The 24,286-nt window shown below is 45.1% G+C and overlaps 1 protein-coding gene across 1 annotated transcript; it reads right to left on the reverse strand.

The window, feature by feature from the left end:
* Window positions 1–2,622: 2,622 nt before the first annotated feature.
* Window positions 2,623–3,555, reverse strand: LOC146853895 (olfactory receptor 5AP2-like). The gene has a single exon (XM_085650438.1). The coding sequence runs from the start codon at window positions 3,553–3,555 to the stop codon at window positions 2,623–2,625; it is 933 nt and encodes a 310-aa protein (XP_085506564.1).
* Between the last annotated feature and the right edge of the window lie 20,731 nt (window positions 3,556–24,286).

Below are 24,286 nucleotides of genomic sequence, written 5' to 3' on the forward strand. Positions count from 1 at the left end.
ATGGGAAAAAGTAGTCTGTGCAGTAAAGGGGCCAGTAACCATGGAAGGAGACAAATGACTGACATGGCTGTCATGGGGTGAGAATAACAAGGTTACAGAAAATCGGAAGGCAGCATTTATAACCTAAGCCAATGAAGAAGATGGGCCAGAGAGTGGGCGGAGCTTCCACGAAGCTTCCACACTATGGTGTATACTGCATGCCTCGCAAAGCGATGGCAGGGCATTCCCACTGCAACGCTAGGCGAGACCTAAAAAAGGGCTCCCTATGTGAAGGGACCATTGTAGTATAGAAGCCAATAGCTGCTGAGAAGTAAAGTGATTTAGCTGAGTAAGAATGAAGGTGTGATTTAGGCATTGACACACCACTGAGACTGCGCGGAGCAGAGATGGAAGAATACCAATTTATGCTGAATGCCACTAGGGAGAAGCGAAGCAGTCATCTTCACTGCATGAGATAATCATCAGTACAGAGAGATCCTTCATTTGCTCAGAGCAAATTTTACCATATGCAGGAGCCCAGTGTGCGACACACACCACACAATGCAAAATAGTCTGAAATATGGGAAGTGTAGAGAGAATGCACAACACAAAAATTACTGCAGACTTCCCAGAGCTAGGTCAATATTGCTGGGGTCACTGTTCTACTTCTCTTTCACTGACAGGTGACAGGAATCATATCAGAGTTCATCAAAGAATGTGTAACTTTTTTATTTTTCTATTTTTAATATTTTAATTTTATGTAGCTCACATTTCAGGTTACTGCAGTTGACATATGATTTCACTTTGGGATTATTGAGTGCTTACTATTCAAAGACTGGTTGACAGCCATGCAGCCTGCTGGTGCATCAAAGGACTGCCTGCCTAATCCAGGGATCTTTGATAAGTACGTGCAAGTGTTTGTTGAAACATCCTTTCATGCAAAGAAGAATGATATCCAACCACCATGTAATCTGGACCTGCATTTCTGGGGACTTTAGTGTGGTTGTTTGTTTCAAAAATACAAAAGCATGTCTCCCTGGTGCATTAGGGACATTTTTTACTTTTCCTGACAAAAGAGGAATGACAGTCCCAGATAGGACTGAAGGCCCTGTGATAGATGTGTCTTCCTTTAAAGGGTTCTGACTGCTGAGATAGCTGCGGCTCTGCCACTGGAAACCATTGGGTTCCCCACTTTTAAAGGATGTGGAGAAAATCAGAATGTCTCCCACTCCATAACATGATCACTTTAAACATTGTGTGCACAAGTAATACCACTGCCTGACTGATGGACACGCTTTCTCTACCTTGGAATGATTTGCAAAATGTATCACTCGTACTTTAATAGTGAATGCAGCAATTTGCATTGCTCTCAATGTGGCATGAAAAAGGAAACAAATTAAACATCAAAACGAATGTTTAGTTAACGAAAAGCCATGTGAAATGTATGAAAGATGCATTCCAGAGAGAGAGGCAAAACTACCTATGTTCACAAGCAAGACATTTTAGAAAGAAGGGATTAATACAAATTGTGCTCCATAGCAATATTTTAAGACTCACAAAGCCTTTACACAAACTCAAACTCAAACATTGGTAAAGATACAGAGAAATAACACACACACACGTAGACACACACAAACACAAACACACACAGAAATGTATTAAAGTCAGGGACACGTTAAACCACAGAAACACTATTTATGTGAAATGTCCCAAATGACTTCCTTCACTGAAGATTTTTGCTTTCATTTCAAAATTCATAATATTTTTTTCATACCTAAACAGATGATAAAATGGTCCAATGTGGAACAGAAACAAAAATAACTCTCTAATTATGTATATAACTTTATACAATACCTCCCCCTGTGATGAAATAACAGCTTCAATCACTATAAATGGCAATGCAGAGGTGCTGTCAATTTTCAGAATGGGGGTTCTGACATCAATGTTATGCCACTGAACTCATAGGGATTGTGAAAAACCCAACCATCAGCTGAAACACAAGTATAGCAAACGAGTAATATTCTTTTAGCAAGAGAGTTATAAGAGTGTGGTATATATCTAGCATTGTATTTTGGAGCACACTGTCACATATACATTACTAAAGCATGGAGTGGTAGCACACTGTCATTTGTAAACAGCACAATTGATCATTAAATTTGCACAGAGTTTTACTGATACAGCTATGTACAGCATTCCAACAGTAATGCATGGAAATCGGGTTTCCGAATATATTGGTCATTTGGGCATCACCTCTTAAAGCATCTGGATTTGATTTGATTGTATTAAAATCTTGATTCTGTTGTGTGTTATTAAATATAACAGCCTTTCTTTTCACACTCTCTGTACCCCAGCAAGATTGTTGAATAGTTTGCTTTACAAGAAACTCTCAATTTGCGGTCAAAGAAAAGTAAACACCAGACTTAACAATTTGTAAGAAGACTAACTTTTACATTTGACCTCTGTGTTTCAATGCACAGCAAATGTGACAAAATAAAAACAAATCTAAAGTCATCTTTATTGTTCATTCAACTTCAAACACCAGCATGGTTATTTAGGGGCTCTGCAGCACTCTCTTCAACCTTACTTCCAGCCCTTATGTGAAAATCCCAAAGGAACAGAATATCTGAAACATTGTGTTTTTGCTCAGGTGCAGGTTATGCGCATTATCCTCATTAGTGCCCCTTTGACCTCCTTGTTCCTCAGGCTGTAAATGAGGGGGTTCAGCATGGGAATAATCACAGCATAGAACACAGACGCCACTCTGTCCTCTTCCATGGAGTGATCAGAAGTGGGTTTAGCATACATGAAGACAAGTGTTCCAAAAAACAAGGTGACACATACAAAGTGGGAGGAGCATGTGCTGAAGGTCCTCCATCTCCCCTCTGAGGTCTTTATCTTGAGAATGGCAGAGACAATGAAAGCGTAAGAAGTAATAATGATAGTGAGGCAAAGTACAATGACCCCGCCTGCCACTGACACCAGCACGGCCTCATTGAGGGTCGTATCCGAGCAGGAAATCTTTAAGATTGGTGGTACATCACAATAGAAATGTGTGATCTTGTTTGAATTGCAGAAGGGCAGCGTAAAAGTCAAAATTGCATGTATCAGTGCATTGAGGAGGGAAATTGAAAATGCAAAAACAACAAGATACATACAAACTCTGTTGCTCATGATGATTGAATACAGCAATGGGTTACAGATTGCTATGTATCGGTCATAGGCCATCAATGTCAAAAGGGTCACTTCTGTACTCCCCATGGTGAAGAATAAAAACATCTGCGTTACACATCCTGAAAAGGAAATCGCCTTATTCTGTGCCATAAAGTTAGCAAGCATATTTGGGGTAGTGACTGAGGAATAACAGATGTCGACTAAGGACAAACTGCAGAGCATGAAGTACATAGGAGTGTGAAGACGAGAAGTCAATATAACCACCAACATGATTCCGATATTGCCCAGTAGGGTAATGATGTAGATGTGAAGAAAGAAAATGAAGAGTGCAATCTGCAGCACTGGGTCATCTGTAAGTCCTAAAAGAATAAACTCTGACACATGGGTCCAGTTTCCTGTGTGCATAGTTCCAAAGTAAGACACCTTCCAGGAAAGAGCTAGAGAAATAAGTAAGAGATGTACTTTCCAGAGCCATTTTCCAAGCAGAGAACTGTCAGTGTGAAAAAGGAGAAAATGAGCTTAATTAAGTATCTCACAATAAAATTGTAGAAATAATATAATGACTGGTTTCCTCCAGGGTTGTCTTCATTGTAAACATGTTTGCTCACTTATATTGCCCATTCATCTAGCAGTGAATGTAATACTCTCTATCATGTCTCTCAAACACAGAATGAACTCACTGTTTCACAAACATCTCATACTCACATGCAAATTATTCTAACAAAAACCAAAACCATAAAAAATAAAAGGTAGCATTTTACCATAAGACCTACTGGCACTTAACCTCTCCATTTCAATGCAGAAAAAATGTGACTAAATAAAAACAAAATGTAAAGTCATCTATCTTTATGGCTTCTTCAACTTCTGATCTCCAGCATTATATTTTGGGCTGCTGCAGGAGCCACTGCACCTCTACTTCTAGCTCCTATGCCTGGAATGATGTGTGTTGTATCTGTGAAAATCCCCAATGTGTTTTTTGTTAACCTCCTGTGGTGTCTTGGTCTCCTTTTTTCTGGTTCAATGATGCAGTAATAGATTGATCCTTTTAATGTTATATCATATGCATATTCTTTTGAGTGTGGGTCAGTAGGATCTGATCTCCTGGACCCTTTAGTTGTGGCTCCTTTTATTGATGAAAGAAACACAGTTTATTTCATCTATGCCGGATGGACAGTGATTCTGACAATTTGGGGACAAGTTGGTGTTCTGGATACACCGCTTTCTATAATGTACTGTCGTGTGTTTTGCTTCGGGGCCCAGGGATCATGTTTGGATGCCGCCGAGCCTGCGTGTGCATGCACGTTGTGTTTTTGGCCACTTTGAATAAGTGGATTTGGGCTGGTGTTTCTGCTGCCTGTGTTCCTTGGAGGAAGGGTCACCAAACCTCAGCTTTGTTGGTGCGCGAGGATTCACCCATCCTGTGAACGGCTCATGCAACTTCTGTAAATGTACATGGTGCATGCTGTGGATTAAGTGCTTGTATTGACTCACTTGTCCAGGGCTACATTTTTGCTGCAACCGCAATCACATAAGAATGCAGTACTTCTGCTGCATGTGGCACTCAGAGGCTGAATATTTCTTCTATGCTGGAGTATCTTCTTCAATATGGTGCAGTTTTCCTGTAGGAGCAAGACTGTCTCCACAGCTTTGTTTAGAAATTAGTTCGGGAACAGCACTACCTATTGCTTTGTTATTTCAGCAATGAATGGCTTTATTCAAAAGAAGCAAAATGTCAACCGTGATTGGCATATTTCAATTGGAATGTAGAGCAAGTGTCTAGATAGGTTCAACAGAGATTGGCACGTTTTGTCAACAGCGATTGGCACATTACATACAAGGTAAACAGAAGGGGTTTGTGACACTGTCAACAGCGATTTGCACACTATAAAGGATAAACAAAGAGGGTGTATTACTATTATTGAAGGAATTCCTAAAGTTTTCTCATTTACATCTGATGAGTTATTTGTTCTATCATTTTATATTGCATTGTTAGAACCGGCGGTCTCTAGTTGGCAGAGGTATACACTTCTGACAAATAGGGACCAACCAACTCTAGTCAGGGAAAGGGGATTACACACTCAGATAACCCCTGCTACCCCCTTGGTAGCTTGGCAGAGCAGACAGGCTTATCTCAGAGGCAGTGTGTTAAGCAATTATGACCACATACAGTAATAAAGTGAATACACTACAGATGGACACGACACAGAAGTTATTATAAAAATAGGATTTTTATATAAGGCTTAGCACAAGACCAAATAACGACAGAAATATACCACAGTCTTAATAAATAGTCTTTGGAAGGAAAAATATAATAGTTCAGGTAAGGTTTCTTCTTGGCAAATAGTTCTTTAGCAACAAAATTAAGTATTCTTCTGAAACACAGTTCTTTGGCAACAATGTGACCCCCACAGGAGTCACACAACGTCGAGTCTACAAGATTCCCAAGGTTCGGCGTCGACCGCGAGGAGCGCTACGTCGAGCCTGGAGTTGCAACGGATCCCACAAGTACAGTACCTTGAGAAATGAAGAAAACGATGATCCACGGCGTCGAGATGTCGGCGTCGAGGTCGGCGTCGATCGTGCCTCGGAGTCGGGTCAATCCGCAGCGGCGTCGAGGGATGTCGGGCCGGAGCAGCGCTCACGGCGTCGAGAAGGGCTTCGAGTCGATGCGATCAGCAGCGGCGTCGGGACGGGGTCGCTTGGAGGTGGAGCCGATACTCACTCCTCACTGGCGTCGATACCGGCGTCGAGACGGGGTCACTTGGAGCCGGGGCCGATACCCACTGCTCACTGGCGTTGCTGCTGGCGTCGATCGGGCCCGGCGGCCGGCGTCCAAGGCTCGGGACACTGGAGCCGTTACTCACGATGTCGAGCTGGATTCGGTGGCGTCGGCGGCGTCGAGACTGCAGACTTTCCCTTGTGTACTGGAAACAACACTTTCCAGCAATTCAGCAATTCAGTAGATGGTGAAGTCCTTTAGCCCTGTGACTTCAGCAGGAGACTGGCACTCTTCCAGCCCTTGGAGATTTCCTAGCAAGTGTTCAGAGAGTACACACGAAGTTCCCCTCTCCTTGTTCCTTGGCAAAATTAAAGAAGCAGCTTTCAGGTTCCTCCACAGCAAAACAGCACTCTGGCAGAAAGGGGAGGCAAGTCCTTAGATCAGCAGGCTTCTTGTCCTTGGTTCAGGTTTCCTTGTCAGAAGTGATCTGAGTTCTTGGTTCAGGGGTCCTTCTCTTATACCCCATTTCTCCTTTGTTCCCTTTGTCCAAGCAGGGAAATTCCCACCATCTCAGGTTTGTTGTGGGTGTTGCCAGGCAGAGGCACCTGGCCTATTCACTGAGCAGGGCAGGGTCCTCAGCCGCCCAGCAGGAGGCGGAGCCGGTATTGTCACTGGCAGGAGCAAGGCTATCAGTCGCCCAGCAGGAGGTGGAGCCAGCATTGTGTCAGGCAGGGCAGGCTACTCTTCCCTCACTCTATGTGTAAATGTCTCATTCACCCCACACTGACTCATTCAGACCTCTGGAGCCACCCAGCCCCTGACACACACACCAAACCAGCAGAGACCGGTGGATAGTCGGACAAGAAAATAGCCACTTTCTAAAAGGGCTATTTTCAAACATAGAATTTAAAAGCCATCCATCCTAAAGGGTGTGTTATTAAATTCTGAGTTCAGGGATACTAAACTCGACCTGCTACCATGCTCCCTGAGTCAGATAGATTATAATGGAGTTAATAATCTGTCTGCCCATTCTGGCCTATGGGAGGCAGGTAGCCCTTCAATAGTGAAAAACGAAAATGGCTGTAATTCACTATTAGGTCATGCCACACACATCAGGGCATGACCTACCTTTTACCAACAATGCACCCTGCCCTAGGGCCTACCATAGAGGTGTCTGAAATGTGGCAAAGTGAAGGTTTAGAGACTGGCAAGTAGGTTTCCTTGCCAAGTCGACATGGCAGTCAGGGACTGCACGCAGGAGCTGCGGTGGCAGGCCTGAGACACATTTTACAAGCTGCTTCTGTGGGTGGCACAACCAGTGCTGCAAGCCCACCAGCAGCAGTCAACTTACATGCCCTTGGCACACGCAGTGCACTAGACTAGGGTCTGAACAGTAAGTCAACCAAGCCAATCATGGTAACACCAATCAATGTAACAATTTAACATAGGGAGCACTTGCACTGTGGCACTGATCAGCAGTGGCACAGTGCCCAAAGCAATAATCCAGCAAAAACATCATAAACAGAGGAGGCAAACAGAAAAAAAATGGAGGAGAGACTCATGCCAATGATGCCAGGTCTAACACGTGTCCCCTCCAGCTGAAATGTGGGGAGAACTACCCTTCACCCAGGGAGTCCTCATCACTGAGGTGGAAAAATCTGGACAGACAATCAGCATTGGCGCGATCTGTGCCAGGGCGGTGTTCCACCGTAAAGTCCATCCCCTGTAGGGAAATGGACCACCTCAACAGCTTTGGGTTCTCACCGCTCATCTGCATTAACCATCTGAGGGGCCTGTGGTCTGTCTGAACCCGGAAGTGAGTCCCAAACAGGTAGGGTCTTAGCTTCTTCAGCGCCCAGACCACAGCAAATGCCTCACGCTCTATCGCACTCCACCTTTGTTCCCTGGGAAGTAACCTCCGGCTGATGAAGGCTACAGGTAAGTCTCGGCCCTCCTCATTCATCTGTGCTAGAACAGCCCCCACACCATGCTCTGAAGCGTCTGTCTGGACAATGAATTCTTTTGAAAAGTCGGGTGCCTGGAGGAACGGTGCTGTACACATTGCAGTTTTCAGGGTCTCAAAGGCGTTCTGACAGGCGTCAGTCCAGATCACAAATCTCGGCTGCTTCCTGGAAGTCAGCGAAGTCAAGGGGTGCACAATGTTGCCATACCCCTTGACAAACCTCCTGTAGTAACCCGTGAGACCCAAGAAGGCTCTCACCTGAGTCTGGGTTTTGGGCGGTTCCCAAGCCAGGATGGTATCTATCTTGGGTTGCAGGGGGGCCACCTTGCCGCTCCCTACTTGGTGCCCCAAGTACACCACTGAACCCTGCCCAATCTGGAACTTACTGGCCTTGATTGTGAGGCCTGCTCTGCGCAGGGCAACAACACTTCCTGGAGGTGGCGCAAGTGTTCCTCCCAGCTGGCGCTGAACACTGCTATATCGTCCAGGTAGGCGGCGCTGAACTCTTCCAGCCCGGCCAATACCTGGTTAACCAACCTCTGGAATGTGGCAGAGGCATTCTTCATCCCAAAGGGCATCACACGGAACTGGTAGTGCCCATCTGGTGTGGAGAATGCAGACCTCTCTTTTGCCCCATCAGTCAATGCAATCTGCCAGTACCCAGACGTTAGATCAAACGTACTAAGGTACCGGGCAGCCCCCAACCGATCGATGAGCTCATCAGCTCTGGGGATGGGGTGCGCGTCAGTCTTGGTGACCGAATTGAGTCCTCGGTAATCCACACAGAACCGAAGTTCTGGTGAAGCACCAGGCGCTGCAGCCTTTGGGACCAAGACCACTGGGCTGGCCCAAGGACTGCTAGAGGACTCAACCACCCCTAAGGCAAACATCTTGGAGACCTCCTCCTTGATATATGCTGTGACCTTTTCAGTCACCCTGTAGGCCTTGTGCCTCACAGGAGTGCTGTCCCCAGTGTCCACATCATGGACACACCACTGAGTGACACCAGGGATTAAGGAGAACAGATCAGGGAATTGTACCAACAGATGGCGACAATCTTGCTGCTGCTCAGGGGTCAGTGTGTCAGAGAGGACAACACCATCCACTGACCCATCTTTTTCTTTTGCACACAGGAGGTCAGGAAGAGGCTCACTCTCCTCCTCCATCCCAGCATCTGTGGCAAGGAGCATGCCCACTTCGGACCTTTCTAAGTGGGGCTTTAACTGGTTGACATGCAGGACCCTTAAGGGGTTCCTGGGAGACTTCAAGTCCACCAAGTAGGTGACATCGCTCTTTTTCTCCACAACATCAAATGGTCCAGTCCACCTGTCCTTGAGCGCACAAGGTTCCACAGGGGCCATGACCCAAACTTTCTGACCAGGTTGAAGCTCAACCAGAGTGGCATTCTGATCGTACCACCGCTTCATCTCTTCCTGGCTGGCCTCCAGATTTGCCTGAGCAAGATCTCTGAATCGCCGAGTCTGGTTCCTAAAGGCCAGCATGTAACTATATACATCCTGGGGAGGTTTCCTGGGAGATTGCTCCCAACCTTCTTTAACCAGACTCAAAGGTCCTCTTACCGGGTGACCATACAAAAGCTCAAATGGGCTGAACCCTAGAGACTTCTGTGGTACCTCACGGTAAGCAAACAGCAGGCATGGCAAGAGGACGTCCCATTTACGCCTCATTGGTTCTTCAAGACCCATGATCATGCCTTTTAGGGTTCGGTTGAATCTCTCAACCAGCCCATTACCTTGAGGGTGGTAAGGAGTGGTAAACTTGTAGGTTACCCCACACTCCTTCCACAGAGACTTCATATAATTCGAAATGAAGTTGGTGCCCCGGTCTGACACCACCTCTCTGGGGAACCCCATGCGGGAGAAAACACCCATCAGTGCCCGTCCCACCACGGGGGCCGTCACTGTGCGGAGAGGGATGGCTTCCGGGTACCGGGTGGCATGGTCCACCAATACCAGGATAAACCTGTTGCCCATGGCTGTCTTGGGGTCCAGTGGCCACACAATGTCAATTCCCACTTGCTCAAAGGGGGTACTGACGACGGGAAAAGGTTGGAGGGGAGCCTTCTGCTTCCGCCCACTTTTCCCACTTGCCTGGCAAGTTTGACAGGTCCTACAATGGATATCTGAATCCCTTCTCATCTGGGGCCAATAAACATGGGTGTCAAGCCTGTCATAGGTCTTGTCCTGCCCCAGATGTCCAGCTAACGGAACGTCATGAGCCAACCCCAGTAGGAAGGCTCTGAAGCGCTGGGGTACCACCAGCACACGGGCTGACCCAGGCTCAGCAGCCTTAGGCTCGCTATACAGGAGGTCGTTCTCCCAGTAGATCCAATGTGATCCTGACTGATCACCTGTCGTTTGGGCTGAGGCCTGCTGCCTCATGCCCACAAGAGAAGGGCACACTTTCTGCTCAGCACAAAATTCCTCCCTGGAGGGACCACCATCCTGCTGCCAATGGGTCAGCTCGGGCAGGTCTCCCAGTTCGGCCACTTGTTCTCCTGTCGGTTCCAGGGCATCCCCCTCAGGGTCTGCTCCCTCCTGGACCGCGGGAACGATGGGGGACGGTTTCCCGCGCCCCCTGCCTCTTCTCTTCACGGTTGGGACCTGGGCCATACTTTCAGGCTCCAGGGCCCCATCAACACCCTTACTAACTGACATGGACCGGGTGGTCGCACACACCCACTCAGGCAGACCCAACATTTCCAGATGCAATTTTCTCTCCACCTTAGCCCAAGGGGAGTCCTCCAAATCATTGCCCAGGAGACAATCAACAGGCATGGCGGGCCTCACAGCAACCTGAAGAGTCCCTGAGACCCCCCTCCACTCAAAAGGAACTTGAGCTACCTCACACTGACTCTGTGAGTTGTCAGCAGCTACAACGGGGTAGAATGCATGAGGGACCACCTGCTCTCTGGACACCAAGTGACACTTGACAGCTGTCACACTTGCTCCGGTGTCTCTGAGAGCTTCCACCCTATGGCCATTAATGGTCACCCACTGCCTATATTTTTTAGTGTTATTAAGCAGAGGGGTTGGAGGGACCATTTCCACGTCTCCTAAAGAGACCAGGGACATTTCTGCGGGACCCCACCCACCGGGGGCACCCATCTCATTCCCTCCCAGGGCTACATTCGTCACCTGACGAGGGGGTGCACGTGGTGTTGCATTGGAATCCTTCATGGGACACTGGGGATCATAATAACGGTGTCCCACCTGCTTACAAGCATAGCAGGTCATGGGGCCCCTTGGAACAGGTTTACCTGTCGGGGCCTCTGGCTTCTTTACAGGGGGAGGCTGGGAACCCTTCCCTTGGTTCCCTTGGGGATTACTTTGGGGCCCTTTCTGAAACTCCCTCTGTTTACCCCTGTCCCCCCCACTCTTCTGGTTGGGACCCTGCCCACCTTTGGCTGAGTCTCCCACTGGACCCTTGTGGACCCTGGTACTGACCCAGCGGTCCGCCTCCTCAGCAAGTTTTCTAGGGTTAGATATCTTGCTATCAACAAGGTGCTGGCATAGCTCTGGAAAACAGTTATTAGACAAGTGCTCCCAAGCAAACAAATCATAAAGAGCATCATAACTATCAACCTTGCTACCCTTTATCCAACCATCCATGGCTCTGCAAAAAAAAGACACATATTCAACCCACGTAGTAACAGGCAACTTCTTACATTCTCTAAAGGTTTGTCGGTACTTTTCTGGGGTTAAGCCGTATCTCAACATTAAAGCATCTTTCATATGAGTATAAGACATCCTATCCTCAGCAGGCATGCTCAACAAGGTATCTCTCCCTTCATTTGTAAAGCGGCTCCACAACCCCGTTCCCCAATCTTTCTCAGGGACCCGGTGGGCCAACAATGCTAACTCATATGCTTTAAACCATTGACTAATATCCTCATTTTTACTGTAATCCTTGATCACATCTTTGGGAAAATAAAACCTACTTTCTGCAGGCACAGATGGAGTGCTGCCACCAGAGGGATTCAACTCTAAACTCTTAGTTTTAAGCTCCATCTCCCTCATCATTTTCTCACGTTCAAATGCTAACTTCTCTCTTTCAAAATCTAATCTTTTGCTCTCCAGCTCAGCTTCTCTCGGGCTTTTTGCTTTTTCTAATTCCAACTGCCCTCCTAATTTAAGTTTTGCCATTTCTAACTGGTGTCCCCTCTCCCTCTCCCTGTCTTCCAACTCTTCAGGAGAAAAGCCCTTATAGGAAACACTACTGCCGGGAGATGACTCTGGCCCACCTGTGGGCTCTTCCACTTCCTCTTCCTCCTCTTCTTCCTCCTCCGGTACCACCACCGGATCAGAGGGATTTCTGGCCTCTAGCCAGGCTTTCAGTGCTTTGAGGAAGTCGTCTCTCACTCTGAGACCTGTGGTAGGAACTTTAAACTGCTTGCAAAATTGCTCTAGCTCCTTTTTCTTGTACTTATTGATCAATTTCTTGTCAAATTCCCCCACAACACTCTCAGCAGGTGCAGCAGCTCTGGCATTCTCCATGGTCAAAACTGGCAGTGTTTAAGAAAATGTAAGCTCCAGGAAAGCGGAGAACAAAAATAGAATATCCTACCAAAAACAGATTGTGGCTGCGTTATGGTCTGCTTTCACTATGTAGCGTACACTAATCACTGCACATGAGTCTTAAATGCAAAGTTCAATCCTCACCGCTGACCACCAATGTTAGAACCGGCGGTCTCTAGTTGGCAGAGGTATACACTTCTGACAAATAGGGACCAACCAACTCTAGTCAGGGAAAGGGGATTACACACTCAGATAACCCCTGCTACCCCCTTGGTAGCTTGGCAGAGCAGACAGGCTTATCTCAGAGGCAGTGTGTTAAGCATTTATGACCACATACAGTAATAAAGTGAATACACTACAGATGGACACGACACAGAAGTTATTATAAAAATAGGATTTTTATATAAGGCTTTGCACAAGACCAAATAACGACAAAAATATACCACACTCTTAATAAATACTCTTTGGAAGGAAAAATATAATAGTTCAGGTAAGGTTTCTTCTTGGCAAATAGTTCTTTAGCAACAAAATTAAGTATTCTTCTGAAACACAGTTCTTTGGCAACAATGTGACCCCCACAGGAGTTACACGACGTCGAGTCTACAAGATTCCCAAGGTTCGGCGTCGACCGCGAGGAGCGCTACGTCGAGCCTGGAGTTGCAACGGACCCCACAAGTACAGTACCTTGAGAAATGAAGAAAACGATGATCCACGGCGTCGAGATGTCGGCGTTGAGGTCGGCGTCGATCGTGCCTCGGAGTCGGGTCAATCCGCAGCGGCGTTGAGGGATGTCGGGCCAGAGCAGCGCTCACGGCATCGAGAAGGGCGTCGAGTCGATGCGATCAACAGCGGCGGCGGAACGGGGTTGCTTGGAGGTGGAGCCGATACTCACTCCTCACTGGCATCGATACCGGCGTCGAGACGGGGTCACTTGGAGCCGGGGCCGATACCCACTGCTCACTGGCGTTGCTGCTGGCGTCGATCGGGCCCGGCGGCCGGCGTCGAAGGCTCGGGACACTGGAGCCGTTACTCACAATGTCGAGCTGGATTCGGCGGCGGCGGCGGCGGCGAGACTGCAGACTTTCCCTTGTGTACTGGAAACTACACTTTCCAGCAATTCAGCAATTCAGCAATTAAGTAGATGGTGAAGTCCTTTGGCCCTGTGACTTCAGCAGGAGACTGGCACTCTTCCAGCCCTTGGAGATTTCCTAGCAAGTGTTCAGAGAGTTCGCACGAAGTTCCTCTCTCCTTGTTCCTTGGCAAAAATAAAGAAGCAGCTTTCAGGTTCCTCCACAGCAAAACAGCACTCTGGCAGAAAGGGGAGGCAAGTCCTTAGATCAGCAGGCTTCTTGTCCTTGGTACAGGTTTCCTTGTCAGAAGTGATCTGAGCTCTTGGTTCAGGGGTCCTTCTCTTATACCCCATTTCTCCTTTGTTCCCTTTGTCCAAGCAGGGAAATTCCCACCATCTCAGGTTTGTTGTGGGTGTTGCCAGGCAGAGGCACCTGGCCTATTCACTGAGCAGGGCAGGGTCCTCAGCCGCCCAGCAGGAGGCGGAGCCAGTATTGTCACTGGCAGGAGCAGGGCTATCAGTCGCCCAGCAGGAGGTGGAGCCAGCATTGTGTCAGGCAGGGCAGGCTACTCTTCCCTCACTCTATGTGTAAATGTCTCATTCACCCCACACTGACTCATTCAGACCTCTGGAGCCACCCAACCCCTGACACACACACCAAACCAGCAGAGACCGGTGGATAGTCGGACAAGAAAATAGCCACTTTCTAAAAGGGCTATTTTCAAACATAGAATTTAAAAACCATCCATCCTAAAGGGTGTGTTATTAAATTCTGAGTTCAGGGATACTAAACTCGACCTGCTACCATGCTCCCTGAGTCAGATAGATTATAATTAGGCTATTTGGTTTTAGGTTTAAACCTATAATAACTGATAAAACCCCACCGAAAGGAAAATAGCCATCACTCGTGTAATCATATAAACACTGAAAAAACACCTTTGCAACCACAAACTAAGTGCCATTCAAAGAAAGGAAAAGATGAGTGAAAGAGTCATTTTTATTTCGTCCTTAAGGGGCCAATACAATGTAACTTTGTTATACAAGGTAGTATCAAGATAGACTGGGCTAACATTATTCTGCTTGAGTTTTGCTGTTTAGAGATGTCAATGAAACATTGTCTCTTCTTCCTTTTGCTTTTTTTTTTAGGTTTGTGGTCTTTGGTCTAAAGATGCAGTGTTTAGATGCATTTTTAGGTCTTATTTAGTTATTTTATAAACTGTAGACAATTGGGAAATATCAAAATCATATTTGAAATTTTGGCTACATTTGACTTCACTGATAGGTGAAATGGCTGGATTAATTAGAATCTTTCCTAATATGTAGCATCACATTTACCCATAGACAGAGAATGGGTGAAGTCCTTTGATACATCTGTCCCCCTTTCTAGTGAGTCAGTATTGATTGTAAGTGAATTGCCAAACAGACCAGTTTTCAAACATTCAATGCAAGATGTAGTGACAGGTATGTGTGAAACGAATGTTGTCACCAAGCATCTAGGATAGTGGTGAAAACATGACACCAGGCGTTTGGTAAACATGGAACACAGTGTCACTTGGAATGCTGCTGAAAAAAGTTCCTACCAAGTTCAATTAGGATTGGAGTGATATTGTTTGTGTTTTCAGTAATTCAGCTACGTATATAAACAAGTTGTATGATGTCCTGTCAAAATCGATACCTGAGCTGAAGTGCTTCCCTGTAAGAGATTCTTGTCACTTGCTAGAGTGTTTGCTGAAAGCATCTTTACAATCTTCAGAGTTAATGAAGAATGCTATTGACTTAATAGTCCATTCTGGTGCAGTAAAAATGTATTTGGTCCTCATATACCCTGTGCACACACTACCTATACACATGCACTGTCAGTGCAGAAAGCAAGCAATAATTAAAATTAAATTAAAATTCCATAAACACCGGAAAAACACTGTTTCTGTTGTTTTTAATGGCGCAAAAATGTGTAACCACTGATAACCACTGTTTTTTAAGGTATTGAAAAAACTGAAAAAACCCCACCAGAATTTACCAAAAATAGAAACTGAAAACAGGAAAGCCTAATTATAATGGAGTTAATAATCCGTCCGCCCATTCTGGCCTATGGGAGGCAGGTAGCCCTTCAATAGTGAAAAACGAAAATGGCTGTAATTCACTATTAGGTCATGCCACACACATCAGGGCATGACCTACCTTTTACCAACAATGCACCCTGCCCTAGGGCCTACCATAGAGGTGTCTGAAATGTTGCAAAGTGAAGGTTTAGAGACTGGCAAGTAGGTTTCCTTGCCAAGTCGACATGGCAGTCAGGGACTGCACGCAGGCGCTGCGGTGGCAGGCCTGAGACACATTTTACAAGCTGCTTCTGTGGGTGGCACAACCAGTGCTGCAAGCCCACCAGCAGCAGTCAACTTGCATGCCCTTGGCACACGCAGTGCACTAGACTAGGGTCTGAACAGTAAGTCAACCAAGCCAATCATGGTAACACCAATCAATGTAACAATTTAACATAGGGAGCACTTGCACTGTGGCACTGATCAGCAGTGGCACAGTGCCCAAAGCAATAATCCAGCAAAAACATCGTAAACAGAGGAGGCAAACAGAAAAAAAATGGAGGAGAGACTCATGCCAATGATGCCAGGTCTAACATGCATATTTTTGTTTTGTGTGTTTAGATATTGTTATAATGCAAGCAGTATCACCACCTTTTCTCTAAGAGCCAGGGATCCTCCTCTGAAGTGGTGCTTATGGTTCAGATCATTCAATGCCTATTTAGGTGCTATTGAGGGGTGAGAACTTAAAGCGGATTATACATGGAATTCACTCTATTATTATATAGGAGGAGAAGGTCAGAAAGTTCTTGAACATTTACCAGAATATGATTCACAATATCTCCAAGCACACAGAAATTCCAAACTGAGGTCGTCCTTTTAGAAGTCTTTTTTATTCATTCATCCTATACACACCCCTTCGTCAACACATGTTTGGTCTTGAATCGCAGCAGACTTCTTCAGGGCAAAGCATTCAGTCAGAGTATGACCAAGCAATGATTAGGTCCAATATAAGAGATGCTGGCATAAGTTGAGTGATTCTTACAAACGTAAATCCTTATTGTAAATCCAGGGGAGAAAGGATATGTGTTGGAAAATTAAACCGTAGATGTCATCCATTCGGGTGGGTCCGCAGAGTATGCAAGACTGGCGTATTAACCAGAATATCTTTGTACTGAAGATGGTGTTCTTGATATATTTCAGGATAGGAACAAGAAGGTACTTAGCTAGATGTGTGGCACTTGGGACGCGTTGTGTCATCTGGCACACTGCAAGAACATCTAAAAAGTTAATGATATCACCGTCCAGGCAAGGGTCCAGGTGAAGGTTGAGATCAGCCACTATATTAATATTAGGTGTCTTAATTGCCATAGTAGCAACCAGATTGATCAGTGCCTCCCTAAATGCTTTAGATGATCCAGGAGACAGTAGATCAGCAGCCCTAAGAAGTTAAAATGGCTAGTAAGCAAAATCTAGAAAAGACCATTTTGCAATCAGGAATAGTCCCGGGTGTAAGATTACAAGTAGGTCTCTTTAAAAATGTTGGCGTTTCCCCATCCTATCATTAACTCTGTTAAGATTCTTCATAGCATAACCTAGGTAGGGGAAGAGCCAGAGCAAGTTCAGTTAGAGTGTTCTGGGTGAGCCAGGTCTCTGTTAAAAACAAAATGTCAGGATCCTCCATGAAGCTGCAGTTTAAACTAAAAAATCTATAATCTGTGGTATGCGGTGGAGGCTCGGCAATGGAGCCAGACTCCTTTTTCTTAAAGTCACAAAGTTTACAATGTAGGGGATGCCCAACAGGGACCCAACAATGCTCATTACAGAGAGTTGAGAGGGTTGAGAATAGACCAACTTGTGGGCATTTGCAGAGGCAGTATGCCTGGCTCCTGGCGACGTCCAGTTGTGGACAGGCGCAGCAGGGCTTTGCCTTTGGTGCCAGGGGGCTCAATTGGCTCCTACCGGTCTTGTCTCAGATTGGTCTAAAGCACGGGTTGCAGCAGCGTGGAGCTTCTGGGGCCCGGGCGATTTCTTTTAAAGACCATTAACTTGTAAATGAGGCTTTGTTGAATTTCACCTCTTCTTAGCGCCCCTGATGCAGGGGCTCTAAGAAGAGGTGAAATACAATAAAGCCTCATTAACAAGTGAATGGTTTTTAAAACACCTGTTAAGTACTTGGGTGCGGCGGCGGCTGTGTGTGTTCTCGGAAGCTGTCTCAGCGCGGGTGAGGTGTCAAAGGGTGAGGAGGACAGCAGGGTGAGGTGACGGAGGGCAGCAGGGAGTGAGAGCAGCAGGTGAGGTGACAGGGGAGGAAGACAGAGTGCGCAGAGGGAGGAAGACAGAGGGAGAGGGAGAGGGGGAAGACAGAGGGAGACAGATAGGGAGACAGACAGGGAGACAGAGGGAGAGGGAGAGAATGGGAGACAAACAGTGATTCAGAGAGAGAGAGAGAGAGGGAGAGACGGAGAGGGAGACAGAGGGAGGGAGACAGAGAGAGGGAGACATAGAGAGGGAGGGAGAGACAGAGGGAGAGAGAGACAGAGGGAGGGAGAGCCAGAGGGAGAGAGAGACAGAGGGAGAGATAGACAGAGAGAGAGATAGACAGAGGGAGAGACAGAGGGAGAGACAGACAGAGGGAGAGATAGACAGAGGGAGAGAGAGACAGAGGGAGAGATAGACAGAGGGAGAGACAGAGGGAGAGATAGACAGAGGGAGAGGTAGACAGAGGGAGAGAGAGACAGAGGGAGAGATAGACAGAGGGAGAGATAGACAGAGGGAGAGACAGAGGGAGAGATAGACAGAGGGAGAGATAGACAGACAGACAGACAGACAGACAGACAGATAGATAGATAGATAAAGATGTGTGAATGCCGGGTCTGGTGGCTCAATGGACGAAGGCGTCCGCTGCAGGGGCCTGTGTTCAACCTCATGGTCATAGTTTTTTTTTTGCTCTAGCCCCGCCTCCTCCCCCACTGCCCCCGCCCCCACCCCCACCGGTGCGGCCCTCAGCCACAAACCACACTGTAAATTTGGCCCCCGAGAGAAAGTTTGTGAGTACCCATGGTCTAAAGCAACCAATTAGTGCAGAGCAGTGCCATCAGGTGGAAAAGGTCAACATGAAGGGTGTGACCAAATAAGGCCAACTCTATAGGGAGGGATCAATATTAAAGTACAATGATTATGTAGCCCACATGGCCATCAATATACATCCATTTTCGTAACACAACATCCACTTGAATCCAGTGTACTTGAGTAATTATCTCGTGTTTTATTTTATATACATATTTTTATCAAAAGTATGGTCATTTTATATGCGCAGTCCTCGCAAGATGTACAACGTACGGGTTTGCGACTGGCGAGGACAAGGACGGCGAGGAGGAGAGGTCACAGCAAGGAGGAGGGCAGCCCGGAGACGCCAGAGCAGGTAAGTGATTTTTTTCAGTTTTTTATTGTTAGGGAGAGTGGAGCAGAGCAGAGATCCACAGAGTTTTTTTTTAACTCAGTGGAACTCTGTGTAGTGGCACTCTGCGTACTCCACTACCTCGTAAAAAGAATCCTCGTAACAAATGCATGTAAATCTTCACAATTACTCTTGTGAGCAATGAGCACTAGACTGTTGAAACTCAATGGAAGCGACGAGATACTAACACAACAGGCACTGCACCACTAGATGGGTGAAAATAGCATGCCTGCTACAGATCAAACTAAAATCAGCAATTATAAAGAGATCTTTTATCCATTTCTTTTCTTTGCTTTGCTTTCCATTCAGATTGAATGTAATGCCCTAATGATGGGCTCACAATAAAAGTTCATGTATCTCCCACAAAGATTGAGGTCGAAAGACGTGGGCATTTATCCTTGGGAAGAAAACTGGGAACCTTCTCTACCTATAAACCAAGGGTATTATATTTTGATACTTGAGAGTTGTACATGTGACTTAAATATAAATAATTGGTTAGGTCAAATAGAGAAGGAACCTCAGGAATGCATCTCCATCCCCAGAGGGTAACACATTGAATGTAGCATTTCAAAAAAACTGTTTGGACGTTGTATAACCCCATGAACCTTAAGCATTTGGCGATTTTATTTAAAAAAGGTGTTTGACTTTTTATAAATTCCTTTTTTCAACATTAGTTTATGTTTATGTAGTGTTGGTATTTGTGATGATTTTTTCGTCTATTGTAGTATATGTTGTTTATATTTGTAATGTTTTTTAGACTGCAGATGAAGAGATTGATATGAAATGAACATGCTTTTGATAAAAATAAGTATATAAAATAAAATACGAGATAAATACTTGAACACACCGGATTCAAGTGGATGTTGTGTTATGAAAATTGATATATATTGATGGCCATTTGGGGTACAAAAACATTATACTTTATCAGGTGGAAAAGCAGAAGAGAATTTAAAAATAGTTAAAAGGTAGAGGAACAGAATTAGCACAAGCGTTTTAGCACCAATCCTGTCTAAACAGTATGTTAATACCCTATTTCACAAACAAAATCAATTCTTTGAACAGTCGCAACATTTTAAGGCTTTTGTTAAACCTGATGGGACATTTCAATTTTGTTGCACTCCATTTGGTCTGTCTTCAGCAGCATCTGTTTTTTGGAAGGTAATATCTAGAATATTTGAAAATGTTTCACACATTGTCATCTTTCAGGATGATATTTTGATTTATTCTGATACACAAGAAGCACATGATAGTACCATAGAGAGACTTGTATACATTTTGTAAACCAATGAAGTTACTATCATGGATTACAAATATATATTTGGGATGAATGAGATTGAGTAGCTAGGTCACGTGCTCCCAGTGGAAGGTGTGAAGCCTAAGTCAAGTATTGTGGATGGTATTGTCAAAGTTCCTCACCCTGTTGATAAAGATCAGTCAAGTTTGTTTATTAGTCCGTGTGAATTTTACTCTAAGTTCATTAAGAATGTTTTTGATCTCACTGAGTGCGCCAGGGGATTAATAAAAAAGGGGTAGAATCTGTGTGTATATCAGTTTGTCAAAAATACTTCGAGCTAACCCAGAAAAGTGTTATTACAACTCTAGTACTCCAAGCTTATGTTGAGGGTCATAAGGCATTCATAACTGCTGATGCCACTGCCAATGGCATGGGTGCTGTGTTGTCACAGTTGGTTGGAGGTAAAGAAGTTACAATTGGTTTTGCTTCTAGGAGAATTAAAGAAGTGAGAACAAACTGGTCCATGATAGAAAATGAGATTTTGGCTTGTGTGTGGGTCACAGGGAAATTCAAGCTAGATTTTTGGGGAAGGAAGTTGTGTTTAAGAATGGATCACATGTTTTTGGTGGATATTCATTATTTTAAAAACATAAGGAAGCAGCTCCTAGGTTGGCTAGATTGGCAACAAAGTTACTTGAATTCAATTTCACAGATATTCATATTTCAAAAGGGACTTGGTGCCACCAGAGTGTTTTAGACACGGAATACATTAAACTGCACATTCAGGTCTTTTGGGGATGAATTCTACTAAAACTAGAGTTAGCTATGATTTCTGGAGGCCTGCTGATAATCAGAAGGTGGAGACATTGTTGAGAGGACATGTGAAATGTTGCTATTGTGACAAGTATTTATTTGCATTGGCATCGCCACCTGTTCCTGTTTTGTGTCAATTACTTGATAACATGAAGTATGTTATTGTGTTGCTAGACCATCTTTCTAGATAGGTGGAAGTGAACCTAATACCAAAGCAGTAATCCTTTTTTTTTCAAGAAGTGTTGAGCAAGGAAGGTGTGTCTGAAGAACTAACAACAGACAATGGTTTTCAATGGTCTTCAATGTACTTTTTCACCATGACTGAACTCATGAACAGATTTGGAATATTACATTATGCACACCCTTATATCATCTCCAGGTAAATGGAAAGGTGGAAGGGTACCCATGAAATGTATTTAAAGGGATATAAAGTCCATGGTTGATTGTAAAACTGCTAGTAGAAATTTGGAATGGGCATATAGGATGGCTCCACAATCTATTAGGGGTGAGGTACTATTTGAACTTGCGAGATGTTGGAAGGTTACATCATCTGTAAGTAAATTTTGGAAAATCAAGGTACTGGATCAGAAGTGTGATGTGGTAGCTTCATCTTGTGAAGCTAAGTCTGTAAATATTAAGCATAATATTATGAGGTGAGCAGAAGTTGTAAAGCCTAAGGAACAAAACAAGAATGTTAACTTCATTGTGAGTGTTTGTGTTTGCATGAAGGATCCTGTGTTGTTACAGAAGGGCACATTGAAATTCAGGTACCCCATTTACATTGTGGATATCAGATGACAAGATATACAGGTATCAGATAGACAGTGTTGGAATATTTTTCGGTTAGAAAAAGTGAGTGTGTATAATCTTGTGAAAGACAAACAAGTGGGGTGTGGTCAGAGGTAGCACACTGGCTGTGGTCAAAGCAAACAGGAGGGAAGAGGTTGAGATAACCATGAGCTGGTATTTCACAGTTCTATGGTTAAGAACATTCCAAGTAGATTCTGTGTTTGGGTTTTCCATTCTCATCTATGCACCATTTTATAAAGTTTTGTTTAGACAAGGTTTCTGTTGGTTGTATGTTAACTTGATGTATGAATTAAGTGTTTGTTCACTTGTTCACAGTTTGATTTTATATTGTAGTTACATTCTTGCTATATATTAGTTCATTTGTTGTTTATAGTATTTTTCTTGCTTCATCTTACTGTATAATTATGTTTGGTAAAGAGGGACTGGTATGTGTTGTCTTGCTTTTCTTTTACCAGGTTTTATAGTAATACGTGTTTTGCTTTTGGTTCTATTAATGTTCTATTAAAGAAAGCGTATGTTTATTCATTTCAATGTGGGTCAGTATAGCTGATCTCCTGGGCCCTTTAAACATGTAATTGTGGCTGCTTTTATTCATTAAGTAAACATTGTTATTTAATCTATACCGGATGAACAGTGATTCCTACACCTCTGTTTTTTGGACCTCTACTAAACTCCAAAATAGAATTTTACCAGGTTTATTGCTCTAGGTTTCGAGTCCTAATCTCCAGTGCATACGTTTAAAATAAGGTTAGCAGCTTGAGGTGGCTGCATGAATATGCTCTATGTAAAACTTTGCTTACAGGGCAGTATTGATGTCTCGGTTGTAAATTACTTGCCCAAGAATATATTTTGATATAATAATAATAATAATAATACTGATGCTTGTATAGCGCGAACAGCTACCTCGCAAGGAGGTGTCCCGGCGCTGAAAGAGTGCTGCAGCAGTAGGCTTGAAACCATAGAGAAATTCTAGGTTTTCTGCATAAAAAGCCAGGTCTTTAGGAGCTTCCTAAAACTAGCTTCTGTCGTAGCAGATTGGATGACAGATGGCAAAGCGTTCCAAAGTTTCGCCGTGCCCACAGAGAAGGACCGGCCCCCAAGTCTGGCTTTTTTAACTCGTGGGATGCTTAGCTGTAGCAGGGAGTTAGAGCGCAGGTGTCGCTCCTGGTGATAGCGGGGAAGTCTAAGTTTTAAGTAGTTGGGGCAGGTCCCTTTCAGTGCTCTGAACGCCAGGGTGAGAACTTTGAATTTTATTCTGTTCGCCACTGGGAGCCAGTGAAGTTCGTGCAGATAAGGAGAGACATGATGTCTAAAGGGAATATGCTTTATCAGTCTCGCAGCCGCATTCTGCACGATCTGCAGTCGTTGCACCAGATATTTAGGCAGACTGAGGTAGAGGCCGTTTGAGTAGTCTAATCTAGATGTGACTGTCGCATGGACTACCGTTTTTCGGCACTCAATAGGAAGAAGAGAAAGAAATTTGCGAAGGTTTCTGAGTTTGCTAAGACAGCAGGTAGTAGTCTGCTGTATATGAGAGGCGAAGGAAAGATTCTCATCCCATCTTACGCCTAAGTTATTTGCATGGGTGCCGGGAGAAGGTGCTGGACCCATTTCAGGAGGCCACCACAGAACGGGGGAGGGATGTGTATTTTTACCAAAAAATAGCACCTCCGTTTTACTTGCATTCAATTTTAATTTGTTTGTATTCATCCAGCTAGCCACATCTCGAAGGCAGCCTCTTATTTTACTAAAAGCTGCCTCCGATACCTCTGTAGAGGGGAAGACTAATTGCGTATCATCTGCATACGAAATCGCCTTGACCCCCCATTTGGCAATCAAGGTAAAAAGTGGGGCTAGATAGACATTGAAAAGCAGCGGGCTGAGCGCCGACCCCTGAGGGACACCGCACCAAAGGCGTTTAGGCTTAGAGGAGAAGGTGCCCAGCGCCACTTTCTGGGACCGATCTGTGAGGTAGGAGTGAAGCCAGCTTAGTGCCTTGTCTGCCAGACCTATGTCCTTCAATCGTAGCAGCAGTCTGTCGTGATCCACCGTATCAAATGCGGCTGATAGATCCAGGAGCACCAGCATAGCTGATGCCCCTGAATCTAGGGACCACCTGATTGATTCAGCAACCTCAATGAGGGCCGTCTCGGTACTGAAGCCGGTCCTGAAACCAGACTGTGTTTCATGTAAGGCTCCTTTTTCCTCGATAAAGCTGATCAGCTGACGCTGAATCAGCTTTTCGAGCATTTTTCCTGGGGCTGCTAATAAGGAAATGGGGCGGAGATTGCTCAAATCATCCGTGGCACCATTGGGCTTTTTTTTCAACGGGAGAAGTGTAGCATGTTTCCAGCAGTCCGGGAACGTGCCAGTTTCGATGGACGTATTCCATATATGTAGTAGTGGGGCTGCAATTGCGTCTGACATCATCTTCCAGAGCTTCGGTGGACAGGGGTCATCAGGGGCTCCTGATTTACATTTTTGTATTTCTCTC

This window comes from Triturus cristatus, chromosome 4_1 (genome assembly GCF_964204655.1).
Source record: "Triturus cristatus chromosome 4_1, aTriCri1.1, whole genome shotgun sequence".
In the NCBI taxonomy this organism is placed as follows: Eukaryota; Metazoa; Chordata; class Amphibia; order Caudata; family Salamandridae; genus Triturus; species Triturus cristatus.